The sequence below is a fragment of the Ischnura elegans genome, chromosome 8 (genome assembly GCF_921293095.1).
Source record: "Ischnura elegans chromosome 8, ioIscEleg1.1, whole genome shotgun sequence".
In the NCBI taxonomy this organism is placed as follows: domain Eukaryota; kingdom Metazoa; phylum Arthropoda; class Insecta; order Odonata; family Coenagrionidae; genus Ischnura; species Ischnura elegans.
In genome coordinates, this window is record NC_060253.1 from 114560764 (window position 1) to 114588619 (window position 27856).

At 37.5% G+C, this 27856-nt stretch overlaps 1 protein-coding gene, 1 long non-coding RNA gene and 1 pseudogene across 3 annotated transcripts in view; 2 read left to right on the top strand and 1 right to left on the bottom strand.

Annotated features, from left to right (window-relative positions):
• Window positions 1–1489: 1489 nt before the first annotated feature.
• Window positions 1490–3328, top strand: LOC124164493 (annotated as a pseudogene).
• Window positions 3329–3687: 359 nt separating this feature from the next.
• LOC124164257 (AP-1 complex subunit sigma-2) overlaps window positions 3688–27856 on the bottom strand; it is a 55739-nt gene continuing 31570 nt past the window's right edge. Inside the window, exons 4-5 of one of the 2 annotated variants that reach the window (XM_046541498.1) lie at window positions 26906–27043; window positions 3688–4664 (exon numbers count right to left, since the gene is read on the bottom strand). In XM_046541498.1, coding sequence (XP_046397454.1) covers window positions 4620–4664; window positions 26906–27043 — 183 coding nt within the window. In that variant the 3' untranslated portion in view covers window positions 3688–4619. Of the gene's footprint in view, window positions 4665–10312; window positions 10891–26905; window positions 27044–27856 lie in introns of those variants that run through there. The other variant, XM_046541499.1, reaches the window with a different exon arrangement.
• LOC124164259 lies at window positions 20579–21905 on the top strand. The gene is made up of 2 exons (XR_006866004.1): window positions 20579–21413; window positions 21516–21905. It is a non-coding gene; the product is annotated as an uncharacterized LOC124164259 (long non-coding RNA).

Sequence of the window (27856 nt, forward strand, 5' to 3'; positions counted from 1 at the left end):
AGAAAAAAAGGACTGCATCCTCAGTACTAAGACTTATACTGCCAGTAGTTTTTAAGTATTCAACTCAGAAATAACATTTTAATAGTGAGTCTCGTTTCCTTCATTAAAATTTATGGTGTTAAAAAGTTAGCGTAGACGAATTTTTCCCAACTTCTTAATGTAAGATTTTGACTGTCTTTCATGATAGAAAAATTGAAAAAATGGTTTCCTTAAGTTCATTTCATGCTGAATGCACTCGTTTTTTAATTATTCTGATATCTTTTAAAATAGCTTCGAAATTTAACTCTAAGCACACCACATTTTTCATCAAAATTTGCCCAGCCACCCTTCCAGAAAAGGCTGCCCAAAAAAAGTATGGCTTGTAATTTTTTTCAAATAGTGTTTTGTGATTGCCTTCTTGTAGGAACCAGTGATAAAAAAAATCAGGATAATTAAAAATGTTGAGCAATATTGCCTGAGCGATATGAAATGAATTGACACTTACCTATTTACCTAAAGAAAAATCTCCTCTGGTTTGTTCGAAGAATAATCTACCATTTCTCTAGTTATTCAGTTTTAATAGGGTTGGCCTTAAAGACAGCATCCCATCCTTATTGCAGGAGGCGTCATCACGCTCTTATCATCACCTCCTCCTCCTCCTCTCTGCATTCATTGGACTCGTTTTAGCCTCACACTTGACACATTGCACCGGAGATGTGTGTCTATCCCCATGAACCCACCTTCAATGTCTGAACACGTTCTCAAACTAAGTGTATTTCTCCATAAGATACTTCACAGCAACTGTTTTGCCATCTAGGTACATAAAGTGAGAGAAATTTTTAAAAACTGTAAATCAGGGAAATGGCAAATAAAAAGTTGGTGTGAAGCCAGGCTGGGTATGCTGCACCTCAACATTTTAACCCATTAATGCCTAGTGTTCCATTTTTGGAACACCTGACGCGACTTTCTAATTTAATGACTATGACTCATTACACACCAATATGTCATGGTTTTTCTTTCTATACCTCTAAGGTGTATTGCACTACGGGGCGCAAAGAATTAGTCAGTTTTGCCAACCCATCTCAGCCAGTGTGTTGAGAAATATCAGTCTTTTTTTTCAAGGCAGTTTTTCTGAGACCATCACAAATGTTATATTAATAACTATTTACCATTACGCCCGAATGTTCTAAATTTTTCCCTGCATGTTCAGTAATAGTTAACCTATTGTGCTTAAGGAAGATAATTTTTAAACAATATATTTTGTTTTAGTTATAAGCGTTTATTTCACATGTATTGGAACACTAGGCAAATCCACTACTATTATGCATGCATTCAGGCGCTCTGTAATATTCACTTCAATTTTGAATCAAGTAAGCAACTAGATTTGGAACAATTGATAATCTTCCCGGTTTATTGCTGCGCACTTCTGCTCAACTCATTCATGGTTCTTATGACGAGAACTTTGACCATGCTGACCTTTTGCTGATACCGGATGGTGATACTACTGAAAATGACGGTGTATCAGCTTCTGATTCACCTCAGCCTTTTCTTGCTCAAAGATAACCAAAGTCGTGGGCAACAGGCACGCAGCTAGGACTTAAGGTTAAGGAGGGGGGGGGGGGGGAATTTTATTAATCCTTGCACTATTGTACAAGTAATATTTATCCAATTACATAAAATGGATTGAATTTAAAAATTTCTCTGAGTTCTGGGGGGGTTTATCCCCCAAAATCCCCCCCCCTGCTGTACCAATGGTGCGCAAATAGAAGAAAGCTGACCTGACTGCCCAGCCAGTAGGAGGTAGAGTTTCAGAAGAAAAAAATCACGAAAATGAAAACCCCTTCCGAATATTTAAAACTCTTTCTGGGTATTGAAGTGATTGATATGATTGTCAAATATTCCAATTTATATGCTGCAAGTACCAAATAAACAAAGTAAGCAAACCTTGAACTGACTGTCAGTGAGTCCCGTTGTTTTTTGGGAATAATTTTCCTGAGTGGGTATAAATTCTGGTGTGGTGGAGTCTCTGTTCCGAGACGGCATATGTTTTGGTAGTAAAGACCAGATTCGCATAATTCTCTAATTAGTGGTGCAATGAGACGTGATCAATTTGAAACAATATTTTCAAATTTGTATGTTGCTGACAATTCTAGCATGAACCTCATGGACAAGTTTTCCAAGCTGCGACCTCTCATTGAGCAACTGAATGGCAGATGTATGAAATTTGTACCAAATGAAATATACTTCAGATTTGATTAGGCCATGATTCCCTATTTAGGTCGTCACGGGTATGAACAGTTCATTCGGGGTAAGCCTATTCGGTTTGGGTATATATTTTGGTGTGGTCCAACATGTCTAGGTTACATTTGTTGGTTTCAGCCTTATCAAGGAAAAAACCCGAACACTCAATACCAATAATATGGTATAGGTGCTTCAGTTTTTTTGCAATTTACTGAGGCACTCACAACGCAGCATCCTGGTAAATACCATTTTGTGTTCGACTACTTTTTCACAAGCATTGCACTCCTTGATAAACTTCATTCAATGGGACACCAAGCAATAGGCACAGCGAGAAAAAATCGCATAGACAAACCTCCTTTATTATCTGATGCTACCCTAAAGAAAAAATATAGGGTCACATTTGATCACTGAATTGATTGAAAGGACAATATTTTTTGTTGATGGAATGATAACAGTGTTGTGACAGTTGCATCTTGTGGTGGTGCCAGTGTCAATCCTTTGCAACAGTTGTCAGTCGTTATTCTCAAAAGCAGAAAAAAAGATAGAAGTTAATCAGCCAAATTAAATCAAGGTCTATAATCAGCATATGGGAGGAGTGGACCGAGCTGATGAAAATATTGACAAGTAACAAGCCGTGGAAAAAAATGATACTCAAGCCTTCCGTTATTCTGCTTTGAGGTGGATTTACAAAATGCTTAGCAATTGCATAAAATAAACGATGTGAAGCCTATGGATCTTCTTGAATTCCATCGCCGTGTGGTCTGTCACTATATAGAGACATAGGGTAATACTTCTGAGCCTGGTGGGAAAGGGAGATCATCTATGAATCGTTAACTTGACTCACTGACGTCACGTCACGTCATGACGGCATGAATCATGCGATTGTAAAGCAAGGAGAGCAAACTCGCTGTGTCCAATGTCACAAAATAACACTTTTCAATGTAAAAAATGCAATTTATTATTGCATGTTAAGTGTTCACCTGGATATAACTCTTAATAGTGAGTTAATAACTGTCTGAAACTAATGTTTTACCAGTTACCATTGAGTTCCTTATGGTAGTGGATTTGCCTAGTGTTCCATTTTTGGAACACCTCGTAATTAATAATTGGCAAGAGATACATTGTTTTTTCTTTTGGATATTGTTTTCATATGTATTTTTATCTACAATATGTAAAAATCAGGTTAAAATTCACATTTTTCAAACCTTTGGCATAAATGGGTTAAAGTGTCCTATGGTTTCATCTATCTCTTCTTAGACTGAATTTCATTCATGTTGGGAGCATTCTTGCAATTTCCAATCACCTACGTACGTACACATGCATAAGAACGAAACAAAACCGTTGGAGTGTAGAATATGTAACAATAACTAGTGTTCCTGCCCCATCTCTGACACGTCGCATAATGTAGGATGGAAAAATCTGAAAATGTGCTGGAGTACCAGCAGGCAAACATATTCCGGTACAATGTTCATGGAATGTATACTTTAATGTGAAATAATGCTCATCTAACAAGTGAAATGTACACAATAGGCTTAATCTTTTAAGTACAAGAAGCAGGTAGCAGATGAAACATAACAAAATTACACACGGCCATCAGCTGCTTCTATTGCATGTACTCACACATACCTTAGTATAATCAATTCAAGTAACAAAAGCAGCAAATGAAGCCAAATGAAATAAAATTTCAAGGGCTCAATATGATCATGTATGTCTCACATGTGTAAAGCATGTTCATCAGTATGGAAATCCATCCTTCAATTCACATTCAAAGAGGTCGGTGTGTGCGTTTGCAACATTTGAAAACTCTTCTCCTCACCGTTCCAACAAGCAGTTATATTTTATTGCAATGATAATCACTAAGTATTAAAAATTCATAACACAATTTCTTCACTTAAGTTCTTGAGAACTGGTTTAACCAAGATTATGCAATGAAAACCTTGGATAAACAAAGTAGAGCGTGTACGTGGACACACTAACCACTTAAAAAAAATAAACCACACACAAATAAAAATTATGTTACTAAGCATTTCACCTCTGAAGAAATTTCATCATGCTATGGGAGAAACAAATTTGGGTGTTGAGGTCAGAAATTCTCACAACTTTGGAGGAAGATATACCATAAATATTCACCACGATGAAATGCTTCAATCTTCACATTTTATGCACTTACTTGTCAAGGTCAAGAGTAATGTTTCATTTGAACTTGAAAAATGCATATGTTAAAATGATCGATGATTACTAAAGAGAAGGAAGCATTTGTTGAGAGGGAAAAGGGGACGACGATGTGAGTGAGGAGGCTATAGGACAGTGTGAGAGAGAGAGAGAGGTCGTCTCTTTGTGAGTGAGTGAGTGAGTCAGTCAGTCACATCGCATCGCACGTCCTCTTCCCATCAGCCACTTCACCCCAGTCCATGGTCTTCAAAAAAACCCTGCGGTGTTTCCTCCTACAAAAATGAAGAGAAGAGACGGAAGACAGACTTCAGAAGATTACCAATTGAAATTACAACGAGACGCTCATCAGAGTCGTGCCCTTGCGCAAGGCACTGGAAACAGACAAATAGACACATACCCAGATACTTGATACAGGACTAATCTGATGGATTTGTTACATAACGTAATTTTTAAACTTATTAACAATTTTCCACTAACAATGTCATTCACATGACCAGTTTCAACACATTTTGCATTATCATCAAGTGACCACTAACTAATACAAAATGTATTGAAACTAGAATTGTTCGTGGAAAATCGTTGTTAAGTTTTTAATTAAAAAAACCAATGGACACCTAAGTACACTCCATTCTCACTTGGTATCCGGCTCCCAACTAGCATCTGCTTTACACAGATGTATATAATCACACCCTTTTCTCATCTCCCGCCCTTGGCATGAAATTTCAAGGCACATTCTGAAAGCAACACTGATAGAAAAAAGTTCTATGCATCTAAGTCCTAGTGTAAATGTATGCACCTTATATATTTTCCACATTACAACATAATTACTCCATTTTCCGACCACATTCATAACATTCTGGATTATTCCTGCTGATTATTCGAAGCTTGCGTTGCACTCGTTAGCACGGATAATGGAGAGTTGAGTGTACCATTACCACGCATGGAAAGCAAACAGGACAAACAAGAAACTGCCAACATCCAATCCCCACAGCATGCATAAATAATGATAATTACATTAAATCCAATTATTTTATGGTTTATTCAGAATTATATAATTAAGTACAATTCTTATTGGTCGTCAGCTTAGATTCTAATATTTTTTCATTTTTACAAAATATGAATGAAAAAACATTGAAATATAATATATAAATATATTTTTCAGCATATTGGTTTGCCATGGAATAAAAAGATGAACACCAAATGATACAGCTTTACAAATCTACACAGTAAAGAAATAAATTTCAAGGACATTTTCACTGAAAAAAAATGATTGCAAAATCACACGAAACACGGAAATGGCGATTGAGAAGAGAACGTCTCGCTCCAGAAGTGAAAGGCACCTTAACTCATTCTTGTCAGTTCACTCACAGTGTGAGCCACCATTACTAGCTTACTAAGAAGGTATCAAGTATTTTAAGCATGTGAGGATTAATCTAATCTGCTTAGGTTGCGTACTTGATATCTGTTTTTGATACCTTACAATCCAACAAGAGTGGAACATACACACTGAATAGTATTGAAAAGTTGTAGAAATACAATACAATGCTAAAAATTTGCCAATTGTTCTTTTTTTTCCAATATCTATAACTCCGATTAGATAAGTTTCAGGGGTGCTGAGTTTGGCTTAGTTGAATAATTATGATAGGCTGTCCAAATTCACCAAGGAATCCATGTAAAGCCCAATAATGCAAAATTAATTTATGGCTTGGATATAAATACAGCTTCAAACTATTAATGATCAGCAGTATAGCTCGTCATAAACCATTTTAAGCTTCATATTGATAATGACAAACATGGTTAAAATTAAGCAGAAATATGCATTTGAGAAACCTTTACTTTGACCAATATCCCAAACACAGATTAATAAAGAAACTAATAATCATTGAGCCTCTTCGGCAATATAGCTTAATTTGTGGAATAACTGAGCTGAAATATTTGGCACCACTTGATGACTGTCCATCAGAAGATGGTCAATGCTTCCTTTGCATCCAGACCATAGGCATCAATCATAAAACCGATATAAAATTGACACAGCCAGGAGCAGCACAAGATATCAATAATTACAAAATATTGTTGAAATATGGATGTAAGTGTGGGAGACCTCATGCACTTAGAGACGTGAAAAGAAGCTGTCATGGGAACCAAAATTAATTTACATAACATAAACGTACAGCATAGAGAAAGCTTCCCCGAAGTTGTATGAGTTACTAAAAAAATGAACTCCAGCCCTTGTAAGATGTGGACGAAGGAAATGATGCCAAAGTGAGAGAGAGGCAAGACAAAATGAGAACTGAAAATATGTGCAAGACGATTTGAATATTTTTAGGCCTGAGGTACATAATATATTAAAAGCAGAGCTTAAGGGCATATGTCCTACCATACGGTGGATATTAAAATAAGGGACTTGTACACGGATGGTTATTCAGTAATAAGGCACCTTTAGTCTAGGGATCAATGCACAATAATACAGTCATCCGACAAGGCAAGAGAAGAGTACTAGATCACAAATGTTTTCTTTAACACTGACAAATTGGTTCGTGGCCAGAGAGAGATATATTAGGGATGAGTCGATTCCAAATGTCGATTCTCGATTCCACCGATTCTCGGGCACGGAATCGGAATCGAGAATCGATCGCCTAAAGTCGATTCCGATTCCATCGATTCCAGGAAGATAAATGTTTTGAGCATAGACTATAAGTTTGGGGCATAAATGCTGCCACACACCTAAGCGGCCGCGGTGTCAGCCTTGCCCGCGCGGAGGATACGCCCCGCACGCGGGTGCTGCGACAAACATACCTAAGCGGCCTCGGAAACATTAAAATGTCGGCAAGAGCGACAAACCGACGAACCCTGAAATACCTCGTGTTCATGAGCAACTCTCAGAGAAAAAAAATTGGAAACCACGGGATCGGGAAGCAGCGCATGCGTTTTCCGTTCTTTTATTAACCGCTGGTCACGGCAAATCAAATTGTTACGATTATGAATCACATTCGGAGAATTCATCTGGACCACCAATTTTAAAGTATAATAGATCGAAATATATTTTTTTACTTTCGAATGATATTTGAAGTCTGATGATAATAAAAACGTGCAGAGAGCGAGTTTTTCTGTGAAAAAAGTTTCTTATAGGTAAATACGCGCTGAGAGCGGTTTTTTTTATATTAGTAACTTTTTAGACTAACACGCGCCTGCGTCAATAATAAAAAAAAGACACATTCGCGTTTGTATAGCCCAGTTTCATCAATGCAACCCTTGAGGAAGTTGATACTTGCTTGGCATAAGCCGCCGCGGCTTCCGGGCGGACTCGACAGGTTGCGCCGCCACCGCGCACCCGCCAGGCTGCTCTGGCATGTATCGACGCCATGAACGCTACTTTATTGTTTAGCCACCGCGGCCAAACGAGAATGTAGCCACCGCGGCTATTGTTATTTTTAGGGATGGTCGGATCGGATACCTCGGATCCAAATACCCGCGGGTATTGCCCTTCATCGGATCCAAAGTCGCGGAAGACATCGGATCTGGATCGGAAATTTTAAATAATAGCTTCAGTGAATGTAACGCCCCATAAGAGTGGAAAGATTTCCGATTCTCTCTTCGAATGCGCCGTCGCATGCGATTATTGTCCTACTCATGAACTGTTTTGTTTGAAAGCTCTCGCAGAGGTTGCAAGTAGAATTTCAGCCGTGGCCAGGATTTTCAGCATTTCAAAAGTAACTATGTCGTAGATTTCAGAAAACCACCCTCGGCCGTCCATCAGCCCGTGCCTCTGTTGTTTTTTTTTCGCATCCGAAATCACACGGACCAAAAATCATTGTCTTCTAAGGAAAATATCAAATCACACGAAAACAATTGAAGCGTGTTTCATCCCTACCTCGTCTCACCAACTTACCTTTTTTGGCCTATCTGCTTCAATTCTCCGTTTCTAGACTACAAATGCTAGGAGAGTGACTTTCTGGGAAAGTGTTAAAATTAGTTTAAAACCCATTATTTAGTGCCCGGTTTTTTCAACAATTTTTCCCTCTGGTTTTGGATCCCCCCCCCCAATTGAAATTCCTGGCTACGCCACTGCTCCTTCCCCTCCACCTCTCCTTTACACGCTTTTGCTGCCCACTCCTACCTCATGCTGAGCGGTTGAGCACCTCGTCGCACGTGACGTTATTACCGTTTTAAATACTTTTAATTGTGTTGCTGATTGCGCAGTTGCAATGTAATTTAATGATGCACCAATAAAAATGTCTTTCATTGTGTATAAACATTTCCATTAACAGGAGTACCAATGAATGCAGTGTGCGTGCACTATGGCGTAAATAATTGCGAGGATGTGCTAAATCCACCTCACCATACTGAAGCATTTTCGGATGAAACACAGGTCCGTATGCGATGAGAAAGTAAAATTCGGGGGAAACGCGTGTGAGGAAAATTTGAATTCAGTTGATGGCAGGGGGGTAGCCAGGAATTTTGTTAAGGGGGGGTCCAAAACCAGGGGGGAAAATTTTTAAACAACAGGGTACAAAGGAGAGGTTTTCAAACTAATTTTAACGCCCTTCATAATAGAAAAAACTTCATTTTTCAGAGATTCTTTTTTTTTTCATTTTTGTAAATTCATGATTTTTAATATTTTGTTTCCTTTTATGAAGGAAAGTAATTGTGTTTTTATATTTTGGGGGGTCCTCTCGCTACGCTACTGGTCAGTGGTTCATCCTAAGATTTTTCCTATTTTCATTTCCAAACCCAAGCGTAACAGTTTAGACCCTGAGTATGTAAAGATGTTTTTAAAAATCAACTTGAAAGCCCATAAAAAAATTTTTAATTTATAAAAATATAAAAATGAGTATGAAAATCTAAAAAGCATTCCATTGATTGTATGTACCCGCAATAAACTTGAATAATGACTTTGTTTAATGGCAGGAATTCGAAAATGCATTTGGAATCGAAAATATCCGATTCGAAAGATCTGGCTCCAAAAATCCTGGATCCGTCCATCCCTAGTTATTTTATTCCATTCAATTCTTAAAGTTTAATGACAGCGATGCTACAGATAAATCAAAATCCCACCTGCCATAAGGAGTAAGAATCGATGGAATCGGAATCGAGAATCGGGAATCGATTTGAAGGAATCGAAATTGGAATCGGAATCGAAAAAAAGTGGAATCGACTCATCCCTAAGATATATAATTGAAGATATTCAAATAGCACAGATGGAATGTCCTACACCAACAAAATAATTACAAATAAATAGAAAATATGCCAAAACACAAAAATGCCTAGATAACATTTGGTGATCAGGCAAATATACACTGTATACTTGAGCAAATGAATGAATAGCCACCAAAATGTACGAATTCTAGTAAAGTGCATTGTAAAAATTGTACTGTAAGTTTATCTCTGGGATTAAATTTTAGAAAAAGCACACATAAATGAAAAACAAAGAAAAACCCATAATTCAAAATAAAGATACATAGGGATTCCTATCAGTTGCCTTTTTATTTGGAATAGCTGCATATGTGTAGGCAAGTAAAACAGAGCAGCCCTAGAGAGCCGATTCAGAGAGGAGAGAGCATTTTAAGTACCCTTGTCAATTAATCAAATAATTTTACAGTAACTTCACTATCCACAACCAAAGAAACTCAGGGAAATACATGTGACGGTGAAATGAAAACCCCATGATCACTAACATAATGCTACAAGAAGAATTTCAATCTGACAAGAGAGGAAGAGGCTGCCACTGATCTCTTTGAAAGGAGGAGCAGCAGATTAGTATTGCAACATTTGAGCAAGGGGGGTGATCATCATGAAAACATTCAAAATGCACAATGATAAATTTCTCCCTTCCATTACATGACAAAACGAGCACCACTTAGATTTGGAAACTTCAAACATACAGGAGAAGATGGAACACAGACAGATGGAACCACTCAAATACAGGAAAAAGATACATGTATTTATTATTCCATTTCAAATGTGCATAAAAATATATTATGCACTAAGAGCCACAGCAGCTCTTAAAGTTGTGCAATTGTTCACACAGCACACAATTTGCTGCCTAATCACACATGACAATTTTTTAGACTTACTAACATCAAGTAAGACAATCATTTAGAATATTTGGTATTCAAGAGTCTAAAAAAGTTTAAAAATACACATTGTTGCTCCCTAAATGTTAATTTTAAGCACAATTTTTTTACCGACAAAAATATTTGGTGTACGAAGGATTTGATATCACATCGACGTGCCTTATGAACGGAAAAATTTATTTATGCATTCCAAGAGAGGGAATCTGAGTGATTGCCATAAAATTTAGTCCTTTTCCCACACATGTTGACACAAGCCCAACATTGACAAGGCTGCTGAATTGTACAATGAAATCTGCAACACTTTCCCATTTACTACAGGGCCATGCAAATAGACCAATGGCAGCTCAGGTGAGGATGGATAATGACGATGGAGGCCCAATCAAAGGAGGCCTATGTCCCTTAATGCTCCCTCGACGGCTTCGTCCTTGGACAGAGAGAGAAAGAAATAGAGAGAGAGAGAGAGAAGGGGGGGAGGGGGGAGGCAGGAAGGGAGGAGGGGACGGGAGGGGAGGGGGTGATTGTTTCCTTCAGCCAGCACTTCTCCTTTTCATTTCATATTGCAATAAAAATCGCCCAAAGCATCAAATGGAGAAGCAACTTACCAATAACCTAGAGCCATTAAACACACTGACAGCACAAAGAAAACACTATTTTACTTAGGTTATCCCTACCCAGTCAGCACGTCAGGATGTCGGCTATCATAAACAGCCATCATACCAACTTCTTATTTTCCACAAATAAAATGTATTTCTTCCTGGAGTGAAACATATGCCAGTCAAAATTCAAGAGCAAAGACAAATAGAAATCTAAGCAGTCATTGTTTAACACATTCAGCGCACTGAAGCACACTTTGCAATTGACATGCTCCGCCAGTCGGCCTTTCTCCGCCTCCGTACGTACGTACGTACGACCAATAACAACCACTTCCGAGTCTTGCAATCGTGTGCATGGCCTTCATCAGCAAGCATCCCTCTTTCGACCCATGTACGCCGTTTGTAAACAGCAGTATTTGCACAGAAGTTATGGCACAAAAAACCTTTCTCTATTTTTCTTCCTTCGGCCAATTCTGACGACGTTCATGAAATTCAGGCCCGCATTGAATGTGTTACTTTTAAGTATACCAGGACTATCCACTATACGGAGTTACAAGCAATGCACAAAGTGAGCAAAAAATCCACAGGGAAAATATCGTTCGCCCTGACCGGGATTCAAACCCGGATCCCCCGATGCCTGCTTTGCTGATTGTTGAGGATTGCTTAAATTCCTCAGATTATAAAAATCACACTAATTATCACAAAAAAAACTATTTTATGCAATGATTGCCATTATTGCAGCCATCTGGACATTGTTTGCGCAGCCTTGTCAGTCGCTCCACTCGCAGCCCTCTTGGCCTTCATCAGGTCAACACCACCCTTCGTCCTCATCTCCTCGTCCTCTTTCCCAACCCAAACAAAACAAAATGCCCACCTCACCAAATCAACTTTTACGTAGTGCCACTGCAGCCTTTCCCTCATCATGATTCCCTGTTTTCATTTCCCTGACTGCTACAAATCCTTTTAGAGAAGAATCCAAGTCGATTGAACCAGGGGAGAGCATCAACATAAACCAACGCCTAGTCAAACAAGGAAAGTGAAAGGTAAAGAAGGCTGTGATGGATGATGATCCAGCATGTCCAAATTTTGCATCAAACCAGGAGAGAAGACTAATGTTGAACTACGCAACACCAATTGATGGGATGGATAGCTTCCATGCTCGACATTATGTACATAAAACAATGTTACTCCACGTCCAACAGAAACGATAAATCGAGAGTGAAATTTTGCCAATTGGGAGTGTAAATTATTTCCTTCCCCAAACAGAAAAGGAATTCAATATATTCCAGGCGGAAATTTGTATGAACATTTCCTTGTTTATGTAAATGGCTGAACACTCCCTGCCATGCACCTGTTGAGGTGGCAAGCAGGATAGTACTTATGCAGTCAGGGGATGGTGTCCTTACAATGGCATCCAAACTGCTCCTAGTTCATACCCCTTGCGTTCACTCAGATGTTTATTACATCAACAAAATACTCTACGAGTGCTTCCAAGTCTCTAAAATTGGATATTTTGTTTGCAAATGTCAACTCCATCTAAAATAAGGCACATATATATATATAGTAGCATCGGCCAAGATGGAAACTGCAGGCCGAAATTAAATCTTCCATCTTGCACACAAAATAGGCCTCAATAATTAATCAGATTTTTTTCCTTAACAAACACAATATAAGAGACATTTATAAACCACGTCATGACTGAGAGATTGAAAATAACAGTGGTTATGAAGTGAATTTAGAGCGCAGCATAATGTCATTTGCACCTCCACGGCATTCCATTGCGACAGCACCAATGTCATTCAGTGCTACCCTCCACACACTCACACGACACTCAAAATTCCACATCCTTTGTGCTGGCTGGGTAGTTTCAATGGAAAAAATTAGTCAAGGGAAATAGTGAGAGAGCTAAGTGAAGTAAGTGAATCGCAAAAAGTACCCAAAAAATCAAACAGCTAATAGTAAAAAAATTATATTACTTGCAATAAGCAAAATATATAAGTCATTAGATGCAATTGTGCATTTTACAGTTCTTATTCTAAAAAGAGCAGTAAACATTAAGAAAGAAATAAGAATCAGTAAATATTCATTAAAGTTTTAAACTTATACCTGGAATCCATATTCCAACTTATAGTTAACTATTCAAGTAACAATCCTTAAGCAACACATGAAATCAAATTACACCCAGAAAAAGTGATTCCAAGAAAATTCATGATGCAGAGAGATAACTAATCTGACATTATCCAAATGGCAGACAGTGGGATACAACATATTAGAACACCATATGGCTAACAATTAGCTTCATTAAAATCTCTGTCAAGTATAGCACAGATATTTTCAAAGTGAGGCACACGATTTTTCCAAAGGATATTCAATTTGTTACGAGGTCAACTTGAGAACTTAACAAATCATTCTGGAGATCAAGATAAACACATTCTATTCTTTTCTACCACTAGCATGTCTCTCAGCTGCGTGAAGGTTTGCACTCTCAAGTACCTCAAAGATAAATAAATACGCAAGCTTAAAGCTAATTCCAAAATCCATTGTCTCATACAACTGGATGTCAACCTGGAGCATCATTTATGGTTATCCATTCTTTGATTACCAACTACTTGCTGGCTTATCAGCAAGGCAGTTCCCCCTCCGTGAGTCCCCTCCTAAAGCAGTTGCCTTTCAAAGGAAGAACAAAATTTGCTAATGAAAACACAGCACATGGAAAAAAATTATTTTTTCCGGGAGAACTTGCCCAACTTACAAATGTTGTTGAACTGAGTGAAAATAAGAGGCGCAGTATAATGGCAGCATGGCCTTTTTTTAATGGGATGGATTTGACTTAGGATGAGTCGGTTCTTAAATTTTTTTGGTCCTCCATGTCCCCCCTCGGTACTCCCCCATCAGTTCTCGGATCTAGATATGTACTAGGTTCCAAGGATGAACTCTTATTATCTGAATTAATGCAAATTTAAATGAACAACCACAAGAAATAAATGAAAATAATTTCACGAAAGATGTAAATTAGCAGGAAAGCTCCGTGAAAAAAAACTTAAGATTGTCTTCATAATTTTATTTGCCAAGTAAAAAAGTTTGAATAACACGTTGTTAAAGAATGCACGATCGACCAATATGTTGCATTACATCAGGCAGCCAATGGTTCTTTCTCTAGGTTTTGATTGTAAAACTTCAACTTTTTTACCTTATCTGGGTCTAATCTATTCTTTTTCTGGCAGAAATATTGTCTGCAGTACTACTACAGCCATTCACTGAAAACAGTTGTGGCCGATGTTGATTTTGAAGGCCCACATGAAATATCCTTGGAGCACAGTGTACAGTACTGCATAGCATTAGGATCAATACTGAAACTCCCCCTACTCCTGACGACATCATCCGTTAATTTGTTGTAACTTGTGCGTCACTTCAAAATATATTGTATTCCGTGATGTAGCTTAAATTGTTACATTAATTGACAACTTAATTGCATGCTTCACTGTCTCAAGAATAAACATCTATAGAGACCAATAGACAGTTAAAAGAACGGCGTCGTGCCGAGGATGGCGGCAGGTAAAGAGTCAGCTCGTTTGAAAGCGGCCTATGCAGCTACGGAAATGCCACAATGTTGGGGAGAGCGACAAACTGACGAACCCTTATGCACATGTTAGCCAGCAACTCTAAAAAGAAAAAAAAATGAGAACGCCATGAAATTGGAAAGTAATATATTTGTTTTTAATTTTATTTCACATATTGCCTTGAATACGCTGCAGACCATTTAGGCATCAGGCGCCAAATTCAAATCTACGCGACCGTTCCAAGCCGGTTCCGAAGTACCGACTTCATGCGATCAGTTCTCGATACCCGTTCCACAGGCCAAGAACCGGCAGAACCGAGAACCGCAAACCGGAACCGACCCATCTCTAGATTTGACATTAAAAAGTACACTAATTAATGAAAGATGCTAGAGCGGCTCAGTTACACTGTGTCCGTCCACATTGCTAAATGTCATTGTCAATGAGGGAGTCTGAAAAACGTGCAAAATCCTTCTGAAATGAGGATTTTTTTTTAATGCCTTCAGAACTATAACACTGTGTATATTGTTTTAATGCCAAAAAAGTCTTTCCTCCCCATCACTGGATCAAAGAGGGAGAGGGAGTCAGTCACAAAATCAAAGAGGGAGCTCGAGGAATGAATTCTGGGCATGGCCTGTCCATCCCCAAGCACCACACGACCCGCAAAACGCCAGCCTCGGCTGCCATCACATCACATGCTACACAACCGACCATTCCCACATTCCACCTTTTGGATGGAGAGCACTCTGGCGGAATAATCAGAGACCCGTGGCCAACAAATCATCAAGAGCAGACATACTTACCCAAACGCCCTACAAATCGTGCTGTATTTTCCCTCACATCATTCCTACAATAATAGTCACAGTTTTGAGCAAATGAGCAGGTGAAAGCCCAAGCAGCTGAGTGCGAATGGTAAACATCCATTTGCACTCAGCCGTGGACTTGTGAGAGGCCGAGCACAGCCCCACTCGGCTAACTCGAGCCAAGAGCTCATGCATTCCATTCCACTGCCAGCCGAGTGACAGTTGGCGGCTCTTTGCACGGTCACTGCTTCTAGTTTGCTTCTAGACCTTTGCCCAAAATACAATACAAATACAACTGATCTGTGGCCTGACCAAATGGAGGAAATTTTGACTCTCAAGATCTACAACTTAGCAAAATCTTCAGAGAATGACAATTAAATCATGCATATTTTAACCATCAACCCCCTTCCCAATAAAAGGTCTAGCTCCGAGGGTCTAGGGTTCACTGAGACAACTGAAATATTTGGCACCTTATTTTCAGTCTACTCTTTTCACGAGGACAAGTGTCCATGAAAAAATCGGTTTCTCCAATAGGTCCTAAAGACAATCGTGGTAATAATAAAAATGATCATAAATGAATTCTGCACCTTTTTTATTCTATTTTGCCTTATCCTTACCTAATTACGGATAATCCACACTATACTGTACATTCTATGATTCTGTTGAATAACATGTGACTGAATTTTTTTCTCGATAATTTATCCCCAATGATGCCGATGATAAGTTCGCAGAAGTGCGATAAAGCCATAGAATCTAGAAATGGGCTTCAATTACCTTCAGGAAAACCAGAGGATCCAAGAAGGGTCAATCCCTGATTGGGTATACATACTTGCAGATGAGTTCAGCACGTAAATTGGTTTCATGGGTGTATTGTACAAGTGTATTCACGCTCATTGATAAGTTTCTGACATCATGCTCAAAGAGTAATGGCAGCATGGGGATTCTCTCTTCTCAGATTTTTACAATAAAAGCTAGCAGCTGTAAATTATAAGACACCAATCATTTCACTTGAGGCCTCAGTTCCATTCACAGGGGAGTCTGGCTCATTAACAGCCAAAATACAATTCCAGTGGAGTAGTGGAAGTATTGCTCATGGTGCAGTCCCAGCAAAGGGGCATCCGTTATTTACGTGAGGCATTTAGGGGGGATTTTGATTCTCATCCAGTCTCACCTGAGGGAGAGCGAGTCTCACATAATTTTTTTCCACAAGAAACAGTGTAAAATAGTGATCTTAGTGATCGTTATTTTAACTCTTAACTAATCTTAAATAAAAATAATTAAAAAATAAGCTTTTTTTAATAAACCCAACTCAATGATGCATAGATTAATGTGTTTACCCTGAAGAGACGCATTTGCACCAATCTCACATTAGATTAGAGGGACGGGGGAGGGGGTCGGGCCAAATCTCACCAAAGGGGGTCCAAAAATCACCAAAATCACGTAATTATTAAAAAAATTAACCACCTTCATACTTTTCCAGAGAAGTGTGCCTCAAAGGATATGCCCACTCCATTGGCACCTTGATGCTTTCTGCAACTCAACTGTTCTTTATTTATCGAACTTGCAACAAAATTATGTAACTATGTCATAGAGGCAAACAAGAGTCTGTGAAATGGCGTATTATGAACTAAGTTTAATAACAAAGTTGTTCAATGATATTAAAATTTTCTTCATTCCATAGCATGATGTGAATGAGACTTGTGTAAGTACTCTGGCTGCAACCCTAGCAATTAGTTTTTTTAGGAAAGGACTGCAGTATCACCCACAAAATCAACTTGAAGCAAAGGTTTTTAAAATGCGAATCTTTCTCATCAGGTATGCTGATATGTATAGCCTTCATAGGTGTCAAACCCAATGATTTCGTGTTCAGTACCAACCTTTCCTGTCAAGTGCTATTTCATCACATTGCAACTGACACCTTGTGTTCATGGGTGTACATATATCACACCACTAACTAACCACAAGGAGTTTTGCTTTCCACCCTTACCGCCACTAGTTCTACATTTACTCGAGAAACACCAAATTACTATGTACGTCTTTTTCATAAAGGAATTCACTAAGGAAATACTTTAAGGTTTGAGGATACAAAAACAGTTGGACTTACATATTAAAACATTTTTTGGGCACATATGAGTACTTAATACTTTTATACCTTACTGTCAAATGCATAATCCTTGGGGAGTAGTCAGAGGAAAACTGTTTTCATTTGACTGCATGTGGTGTGTATTCAATGACATAAAACTAAGCAAGCAACATTCATGATTATGCTCCAAAAGAAATTTTTCACTACACAACTAGCATTATTTTAGAAATTTATGAGGTAGTTTAAAATTAGTTATCGCAGGAATGGAATATATGTCAGGACAATATATCTACAGCTGAACAGCACACGCTCCGTTGAAGAGAATACTACACAATAGACAAAGTGGAGGTACAAATATTTACAGAGGAGGATTATATATAATACAATCACTAGTGACTTCTGGATAGGGATTTATTTTCACATTTTCACTTATGTACAATGCTACGAGTGAGAACGCACCATTTTACATTTAGTAGATATCCGATGGTGGAATGCACTATCAAATTTCCTCAAACGAACCCAGTTTAAAAAATCATATGCATATCAGTTGTAGTCCAAGTAAACAAAGAAATAGATATGAGGCACATCACTCCTCTAAATATAGCTAATCTTAATACGATTCTCTCTTAGTTTTTAAAGCAATAATAAAATACATGTACGTTTACTGGGGACCCATCCACCAAGATACAGAGGAGCATCAAAAGAATTTGTAGAAAATGAGACTTATTTTTGATGAAAACAATTTTTAATCAATACTTTTTCTGAAACAAATGTTTTGCTTCATATATAAAGTTTTATATAATTTTCCCATCAACATTTAATCACAACAAAGAGTTAATCAACAACTAAAATTAAACATTTTACTCATGCACCCAGCAGGCACACCTCAAACATAAAAGTGAAGAATGCATCATTTGTCACCAAAAAATATTTTTTCATTCTCATGAGCCAGTTACTAGATCATCACCGATCAAACCAGAAGTTTGACAAATATATTTGACAAGAGCAACCAGCTCAGCACAGAAAATTTCATGAAACTCCTGGTTAACTTCAAATTTCACGGCAAAAGAAAAGCGGGATGAGCAGTGGCTCCTCAACGACCGACCTCCCCACGTTTCCCCGTTTTACATTATGCACGTATGCACCTCAATTTCACAACTGTAAATTGATGGCTCAAGAAAGAACAAACTGAATCAATTAAATAAATCCTCTGGTGTTAATTCAACCAATTTTAAAACTTGACCAACATAATACTAGTAAAACGAAAATGATGAACGACTATAGTTTAATACACTACAGCAGGCATAATTTTGAACAGAGGTCTTCAACACTGCATTAACAAAAATCAACAGCTAATCATTTAGATAACACCAATAAAAATAAATTTAAATAATTTCCAAGTATAATTTACTGGGAATATGAGGATTGTTTTTAAATGTTTATAAAAACATATCCCCAAATGTTCTAAATAAACCCAATTTTTAAAATAGCATGAAAGTATAGAAAAATGAGTGGCATAAATTGTCGTAGAGTAACATTTAAGTATTTAACTTCTACTCAAAGATACATGGTAAACAATAAAGCCAACACCACAGCAGAACAATGTATTTTACTTAAAAACATTTATACTACATATGTATATGGCTACTATTATACTAATCCCATGATATAATAATGATAATGCCTGATAAAAACTAAAAAAACATCAGCCTCTTCCAACTATGCAACAGGGTGAGGAGACTACAGAAGGAATCTAAAGCATAAATAAAACTATCCCAATGATATCCTATCATTAAGCTGCAAAAATAGTGTAGTTATATATTTTATTAAATAAATGTTTACAAGAATTATCCCCTGATGTTGAAGACCCCTGGGACAAAAATAAGGAGGGCAGGAAGATATCAAGGCACGTCACAAACACAATGGCCTTGAAGCACTTCCCGCAATAATATACCTCGATACGCACAAGAAATAACAAAGCACCAAATATAATGCAAGGAATCCTTTACCATCTCCAAACCTGATCAAAATACACACATTGAATGTACTGCACCAACAAAGTACACGCTCAATCCACTACTGCAGGGCTATTCAGTAACTCTTTACGCGGTCGCGAAGACGAAAGATTCCGTTTACGTGGTTACGCCGCGTAAACATTCGAAGACGCGTAATTTGCTATTCAGTAGGCTTCACGAAAACATTTTCGTGCCTTCCCCTCCGCGGTAGTGGGGAAGTCGAAGATACCCGAAGTTTTCCTGCAATACGTCACTGCGAGCCAATCAGAGAAAATCGGCATGCAATTGTCCTCGACAAACAAAAATAGAGCGAGATTCAGCTGGTAAGTGCAATGCTATTATGAATTATAGCGTTGATTAATGAAAAGTATGTTGTACACTTTTAAATATAAGTGAGAGCTCAACGTGTATATTAATGTTGAAGGTGAGTGCGTTGGAAATATGTATGCGATTAGCCGCCTAAGATTACAGTGAGTAATTGGGATAAAAACTTGTAAATGAGAGGAATTTGGCGTTATTATGAATTTCCTTATGCCAGATTTTGTTATGCCTTTGCTTTGATGGACCCATTTTAATGATAATACAAGTATTTGAATTGAAGTAGTCAGGGCGCGACCGGAGTTTAAGCCCCTTGTCGCATTGGCGGCGGTTTCTGGAACTATTTATTGCGAAAAAACATTATCGAAACCATTGATAAAACGATTTCCCGTTCCTTTTAGTGCAACCCGTCCTACCCAACCCGCCCGGGCGATCTTACGTGGATAGATATTTTATATTAAATATATATATTATTATATTTATATATTTTATTTTTCTTAAATAGTTCCAGAAACCGCCGCTAATGCGACAAGGGGCTTAAACTCCGGTTCACCCGTAGTCAGTTTCGTCATATCGTTATCGCAGAATTGGCCGGATAATTAGTTATAGGCAATGAAAATAGTAATGTAAACAGCCCTCATGAGTGTGGTAAAATGCTTTGAAAATTATTATCAACCGCAAGCGATGTCCTAAGAATAGTTTGCTTAATTATTGGAAGACTGTAGATAAGAAAGGATAACTTTACGGGATAAGAGCTGGTAACAGGGTGCTAAGAAGACGGAAAATAAGGTGAACTGAACCCCTCAAAATAGATAAACATAAAAATCTATTTACAACGGACTGCCTATCATTACGTTGCAACTCTGACTTCAATGTTCACAATTTGTATCCTGGAATTAACATTTAAGAGTTATGGTACTGACGAAATGCGCCTCAACATTTGTCGCTAACGTATACAAGTACACCTAACTTTTTAGAATAGAAGTGACATTAAGTTCATATTTTTATTGAATAAATTCAAATCTTCTTCATTTTGTAGTAGTTTCAATTTAAGAGATACCCTGGGAATTTTTAAATTATGTACAAAGTCAAGTGAAGGAGTTTCTACCTCATAATTTTGGATTCTTAAAAATCAATCATGCTATAATATTATATAGGTAGCAAATTTGCAGTATCTAAAGTCATCAGCACACCTAAAAATATCACTTTCTTACTACCGTTCCTAAGAAAAAGGAAGCACAGCCTGAATGGGTGGCAATTGATATAAACTGAGATATAGTGATGACTGTTCCACTTTTATCCTGAAGTACCTCACAATCAAGAAGGTTAAGAGACCCAAGCAGTGATGATTGTTAAGGGAAATTTCTACCTAGTGAAAGAAATTATAAGTCTTATGCAAGTAACAGAAAAATGCATGAAAAAATAATGGATGAAACATGACCCATTCGTAATATTTCTTTTCTCATTTTAGACCATTCGGATGAGGTTGGTGGCAACTACAGGGTATCCCTTCTACGAGGGATCCCATGATTAATTTTAAGGTGGAAAACCGTAGTTTGACCACCAACAAAAGCAATGGTGGTGTATCAATTGGTAATTTACCAATGCATTAGGTAACCTGTTAATAATCGCTTGTCTAATAGTTCTGGCCTTGTTTAATATGCCTCTCCCAAGAATTAGGGACTCTGCAAGAGCTGGGATCTCCATAATAATCAGCCTTGTCTGGGAAGGGAAAACCAGCCCCTACACACATATTATGAAGTACAACACATGAATTAACTATCAATCCCGATTTTATTGGTGTACACTCCAGCACTCAATGTCTCAGCAATCATCGGAACCTAGAGTTAAGAACCCCCATGCACCTCTCAATAGACTTCATAATTTGCTTATGGGCTTCAGTTTAATAAGTTTCAGGGGTACTTGGCCTGCCACATAGTTTTCCAGTCTGGGGCCAGTGGTGGTGTGGGTTACCTAAGCCACCTATCATTCATTACACTTTTTAATATATTCGGTGCTCAAGGATACAGATATGATATAAAAATTATTCTTTCTTTTCGATGCAAGGAGTTTACTTTAAAAAAATCAAGGTCATTACTTCCAATATATTATTAATATCATATAATGCATGCTAAATTATGTACCAGATGATTATTTTTCCAAATTTATACCAAACAACGAACACTGATATCCACTCTCCCAAGTACATTTCATTTCCCTATGCATGGCTGATTGATTCCATATATGTATCGACATAACTGATAATCTGGAAAAATTGATGCTTGCAAATTACTGTTAAATAAAATAGGAATGACTTAGAAATGATACTCTCTCACTTTATTTTCTTTGAGCTTACCTGTAATTATTTAGTAACTATAAAGAATAACGAAATGCAACCGTTGTTCTGGAGGTGGTATCAGTTACCATCACATTTCAAATTGATTAAGAGCTTGTGCTTACAAGCATGTTGTTAATATGCTTCTGAGTGAATTTACATAGCATATGGGATTAGAGTAGTTACAAGAGACTTGAGCTGTGGATGTAGAATGGGTTTCATGATATAGCGAATATGAATCATTAAATTACAGGGGGCGAGGAGCTGTAATTTGGTAAAAGTTTGTAAAATGAATAGAAGAGTGGCATTATCACCAAATTCTTTTCAATGCTATGTTTCTGATCCCATACTAATGGAAACAGCCTAGGTAAAGTTTATGAACATCCAGAGCAACATCTCCATTAATCGGTTACTTACATCATGCCATATTATAATGCAGGAAATTTAACGAAAGGAACTGGATCCTTTGTTGTGAATGCATAAATACCTATTAACTGTGTTAGGCCTATTTGTAGGAATACCTCGACTATCACCAATTAATTTGAGAAGGGCTGGCATGTAAGGTAATGATGATCTAGAAACACTCCAAGAGAATAATTTTCAGTCAAGGTATAATCCATGATAAATTATTAAAATAAATTACAATGTTGGTTTGATTATTCTCCAACAGTATAAATTTGTTGGAAAATGCTATGTAAACAGTAATGGGCTCATCACAATTTGTTCCAAAAATTCATGGGCATCTACATCAGCAGCAATTCATGCTTAATTTTATATTAGGTACTCTACTCTGCTCATTTTCTATTGATGGGAATTATATATCTTTGGTCAATATGGGAGGAGAATTCTATGCTTCTGTAACCTCCTCAACTTCTCTGCTGACAGAGGGATGGCCAAGTCCCAAATTATTGTCACTACCAGTAGCTGCCATGCCCATAAAATTGCAGTGCATAATATATCTAGATTTAGGTAGGTATTCCATGTACAATTTTCACTAACTTATATAGGGATAGTGGTTGATGTGGTTTAGTAATATACCTTCAAATGCATTCATACTACAAGAGCTCTTTGAGCTGGAATCATGTGGGGACATAAAATATTTATTAGCTTCCAAGCTAAATCTTTATCCAATATTTTCCCTGAAATACTTCTTATGTTAATACAAAAGGGTCATATACATTCATTAGTTCCCTCACACAAGACTGTCTCTTTCATCTCTCTCCTCCTCCTAAGTATTTCTAGGGCTCTCACACCAATAATTTTCAATCAGATTCGATCGTTACATAAATTAACGATACACATTCAAATGAAAATAGGTTAGCCTCACCTCACCTTATGAGAACATTAAAATTGTAATCTCAGAAACAATAAATGGTCTCAAAATGTTATATGGAACAATATATATCTATAGCACATTAAGAAGTAATTGGCTGTCTTATTTCATAGATTTACAATGAGTCATTTCTCATAAAAGCATAAATCCCTTAGCTAGGGTTCTGAGTGGCTAGAATGTGGGAGTCAATTCCTTTATACAATCATGATACTGCAGCAGGCACAAACAGGTATCTGGCTCTTAGACAATATCCTCTCACCACTATCCACAATCAATATAAATAAGATGATTGACTTGCCTCAATTCTTTAATAGGGACCATCACACTAATGGCCATTGAATAAATACTCTCGCTCTCTTTTCCATAATAATCATAGTCATGCCATGGACTCATAGGCTTAATCGAAAGGAAACATCCTGTATGATAGATATCACAAAAACGACACTTGTCCCCAATGTATATACTAACCATTTTGAACAAAACAAATCTCTTATGCCAAGAAATACTTAGTCATCTTTTGCCGCAAGACAGATGACACTGAAAACAGTAGTATACTCAATAATGACTGCTTGGTAAAATAATTTAAGTTGTACGCACTATGCTATGTACATGAATAACATGCCTACAAACGTCTATCTGTCATACAAGCATCTACCTATCCACAGTTTAGACATGGTAACCTCCAGCCACAGCAGCTGCACATTTCATTTGCGAAAAGGACCTAATATAAACATACAAAATCGATTCACCTATCAGTTATATCCTTTCAGTGTCAATATCTTGTATTTGATTAGTTAAAACAATAGCCATCACAACGTAGAGAAAAAATTATACACCCACTATACGGCAATAATTGTGAATATTTATACATCGCCAGCCTGAGTAAAAATATTGATCAGCAGAGGAACTGTCTTTCTGCTAGTTATGTCCCTCCAACTTCATCATCCAAAAATATCTTATACAACTGTATACACACACTGTAGAGCGCAGTATTCATTCATGTTATTTTAGCATTGATGTTGAACATGAGCCCTTTCAAACCAGAAGAAACAAAATAATCTTATGATCATACTACGAGTTGTTTACCTTCTTAGTGGATATTAAAAGTAGCATTTGTACTTTATCCTAAGTTCTTGAATCCCGCTACATACTCCTTTTGCATATACACTAGTATTCATAGAGTAACACTGCATTCCGAAGTGGGAAAGCACTGACTAACACCACAAAGGTGACTCGCAGCAGCAAATTCATGAATGGAACACATACGTTTCCTCTTAACCAGCAAATATCTTCCTAACTTTGTAACCGTCCCGGGGAAAAGTAGAACAAAGCATTTAAAATATCTACGCTCATACATCATCTACACTCATAGTGAAACAGACGACGGGAAAATGTCTTGTAAACACGACTTAAAAACAAGATGCGACGACACATTTTCAACTTAAGTATTCACTTTGATAAACGGTTGAAAATAAATAGAGTACTATTGAGATATGCAATTAAGCGGACGATAATGATAAATATGAAAAATATAAAACATTTCCTCAATGACAGATAACATCACCTCCAACTCCAATAATATAGAATGTATTCCGAAAAGAGAATATGAGAAGCATATACAAGACAAGAATAATTTAAAATTCATGAAATTAACAGTTAAATATGCAAAAATATTACTTGCACGAAATGAAATTACGTCCACAACTACAATGAACAACGCTATTTACATGGCAAAGCAAATACATGACATATATTAACAGCATGTGGCCCCGTCGTCTACCGCGGTCTGCTGTTTACGCGGCGGAAACTGAGTTTTCGTTGACAACTCTCGTCGCGTAAACTGAAGCACGAAACTTACGTGGCGGAATGTTCGAAATGGCTTACAGAATAGCAACAATGTGATTTTCGCGATCCCGTCACGAAATCTTTCGTCTTCGCGACCGCGTAAACAGTTACTGAATAGCCCTGCTGGACTAGATTCATTTAAATACATATATAAATATAAAAATGTAAATGCTATGTATGGCAACAACCTGTGATCTGTTTTTTCACCTATTACTGAAGTGAAATGGAAAAAAAATCCTGAATATATAAGCTGCATTTAACAACATCAAATGATGACAACATGTTTCAAATCTGTCATATAAATTTGGTGTTCTTTCTACAGAATTCACATTAGCTTTTGCTTGCTTTTTGACCTAGCAGAAAGGGGTACATTAAGAATATAAAGAGGTTAAAATAATGTAGTTTAGTATAAAGGAAGGATGAAAGCTTACAGGCAATGTCATAAGCAAAGAATTAGATAGGTCAATTCGTTCCAAAAATGATATTTTTTCCAGCTGGTTGACTAAGGAACTTATAAGCTCATCACAGCCACACATGCTTCAAGGCAAATTTGCATTCCAAGCATTTGTTAAATCCATGCTTTCACTCAATAGGAAAGTATACTTAACCACTCATTATCTGATAACAAGTAGACAAAACACTTAGCAACAAAAAATAGTTAATTTACTTTAGAGTACCTTGAAAAGAATTTATAATATTACATGCAGTCATATCAAGCAACATGCTGCAATTGATAATATGATCAGGGCTTTCTGAAGTAAAATCTAAGTCATTCCATATCATGTGAGCTGCCAATCTGAATTTAAGACTAATTTTACTTAAACTGCTTTTTTGCCGAACTAGATTCCAGCATAATGCTAATAAAATAAACTCACAATAAAAATAACAGACGTTCGCATTATATCATAAAAAGAGGACTGAAATTGAAAATTCCATTACCAATTCCACTAAAAGTTTTATATTCCCAAAAAAAAACAATATCCTGATAAAGCCTACCTACTCAACTACACTACTGAGCATGAACCAAACGACACAATCACTAACAACACAAAAACACTGTACATAAATGCGAGGCTTCTTGGGGACGTGGCTTTGAGTTCACAGCAGAGAAATAGTGAGCATGAGAAATGGTTTGAAAGTCTCCAAGACTTTGGGTTTTCAGGTTCACCAGTAAAATTTTGATATCATAATACTAAAGAAAACAGTGGCCACATTAGCTACACACAATATAAGCTATTTGGTGATTTTGATCATCTCTGAAGCAGCCCCAAATTTGGTGTACAGTTTTAAATAACCAGCTACCAAAAGAATATTTCACACCTGAGAATCTACATGTAAATTTTAAAACTTCATAACAACTTCAATACAAAGACTGCAAACTCAAAACTTAAAACCTATGGCACATTCATTAAATACATAACTTCCGTAGTTTTACAGTGAAGCATTTGCTTTGATGCCACGAAGACAAGGAATGAGGCAAATGCACAGAGCGCAAGGCACACTTGAACGTGAATGTGGGGCCACTCAAAGCTCAAGAGGATACTCCCCATAACTAACCTCTTGTAACAAGTCCTGGGCAGCAATTGCCTTCAGAACATTCTTCTTACTCGTCTCCTGAATCTCGCCTCCGAGAAGCAACTCGTCCAGGATGAAGTATGCCTTCTCAAAGTTGAATATTATGTCCAACTCGCAAACCTGAAATGAGAGATGCCGAGAACGTGGTAAGCATGCAGCTCAAATGGTGATGGAGTGCAAGGCATGGTTTTGCACTCTACCAAGAATTAAAAATTTCCCCAATGAATATTTCACTCCAGGGGCATAGCTTCTGTAATCCAGTGGAGTTCTAGTATACAGGGACCAGACACGGTGATATGTAGTCATCCACAATGCACCAATGTGCAAAATTCCACAGAGGATAAATCATTTGCCTAGGTCGGGATATGAAAGTCAATGAAAATGATTTTTATCTGTGGATTTTCACACATTTAGTGGGTCGCTCCTGAGTCCTAAACATAAACATTTTTCACCACCTGTAGCTCATGCTGTAGAAATTACGGACCACAGAAACAGTTGTCCAGCCACTTCATGTAAAGTGTAACATGGAGATGACATACACTCATGCAAGTGATCACAATTAGATACAGTTCAAAACACTCTCTACATCTTCTATAAAACCTCAGCAAAAACAGCGATAACTGGTGATAAAACAGCGACGGCATTATCCTGATATTTGCCGCAGAATACTATACAATAGGATGATACAGTAAAACCTCTACGTAGTGAACCTCTTTATAACGTAAACCTCCATACTTCGTACTAACCCTCTGGTCCCGTCAGATTTACATGTAAATTTATAGGCAAACCTCTATATAGCGAACCTCTTTATCTCGTAAAACCTCCATATGTCATACCAACGAGACACCCCCGCGACGGCCTAACTACCTCCGCAAATCGTACCGAGACAACTAGAGACCATTAATGCAGCCGCGATTACCTACATGGAATGAC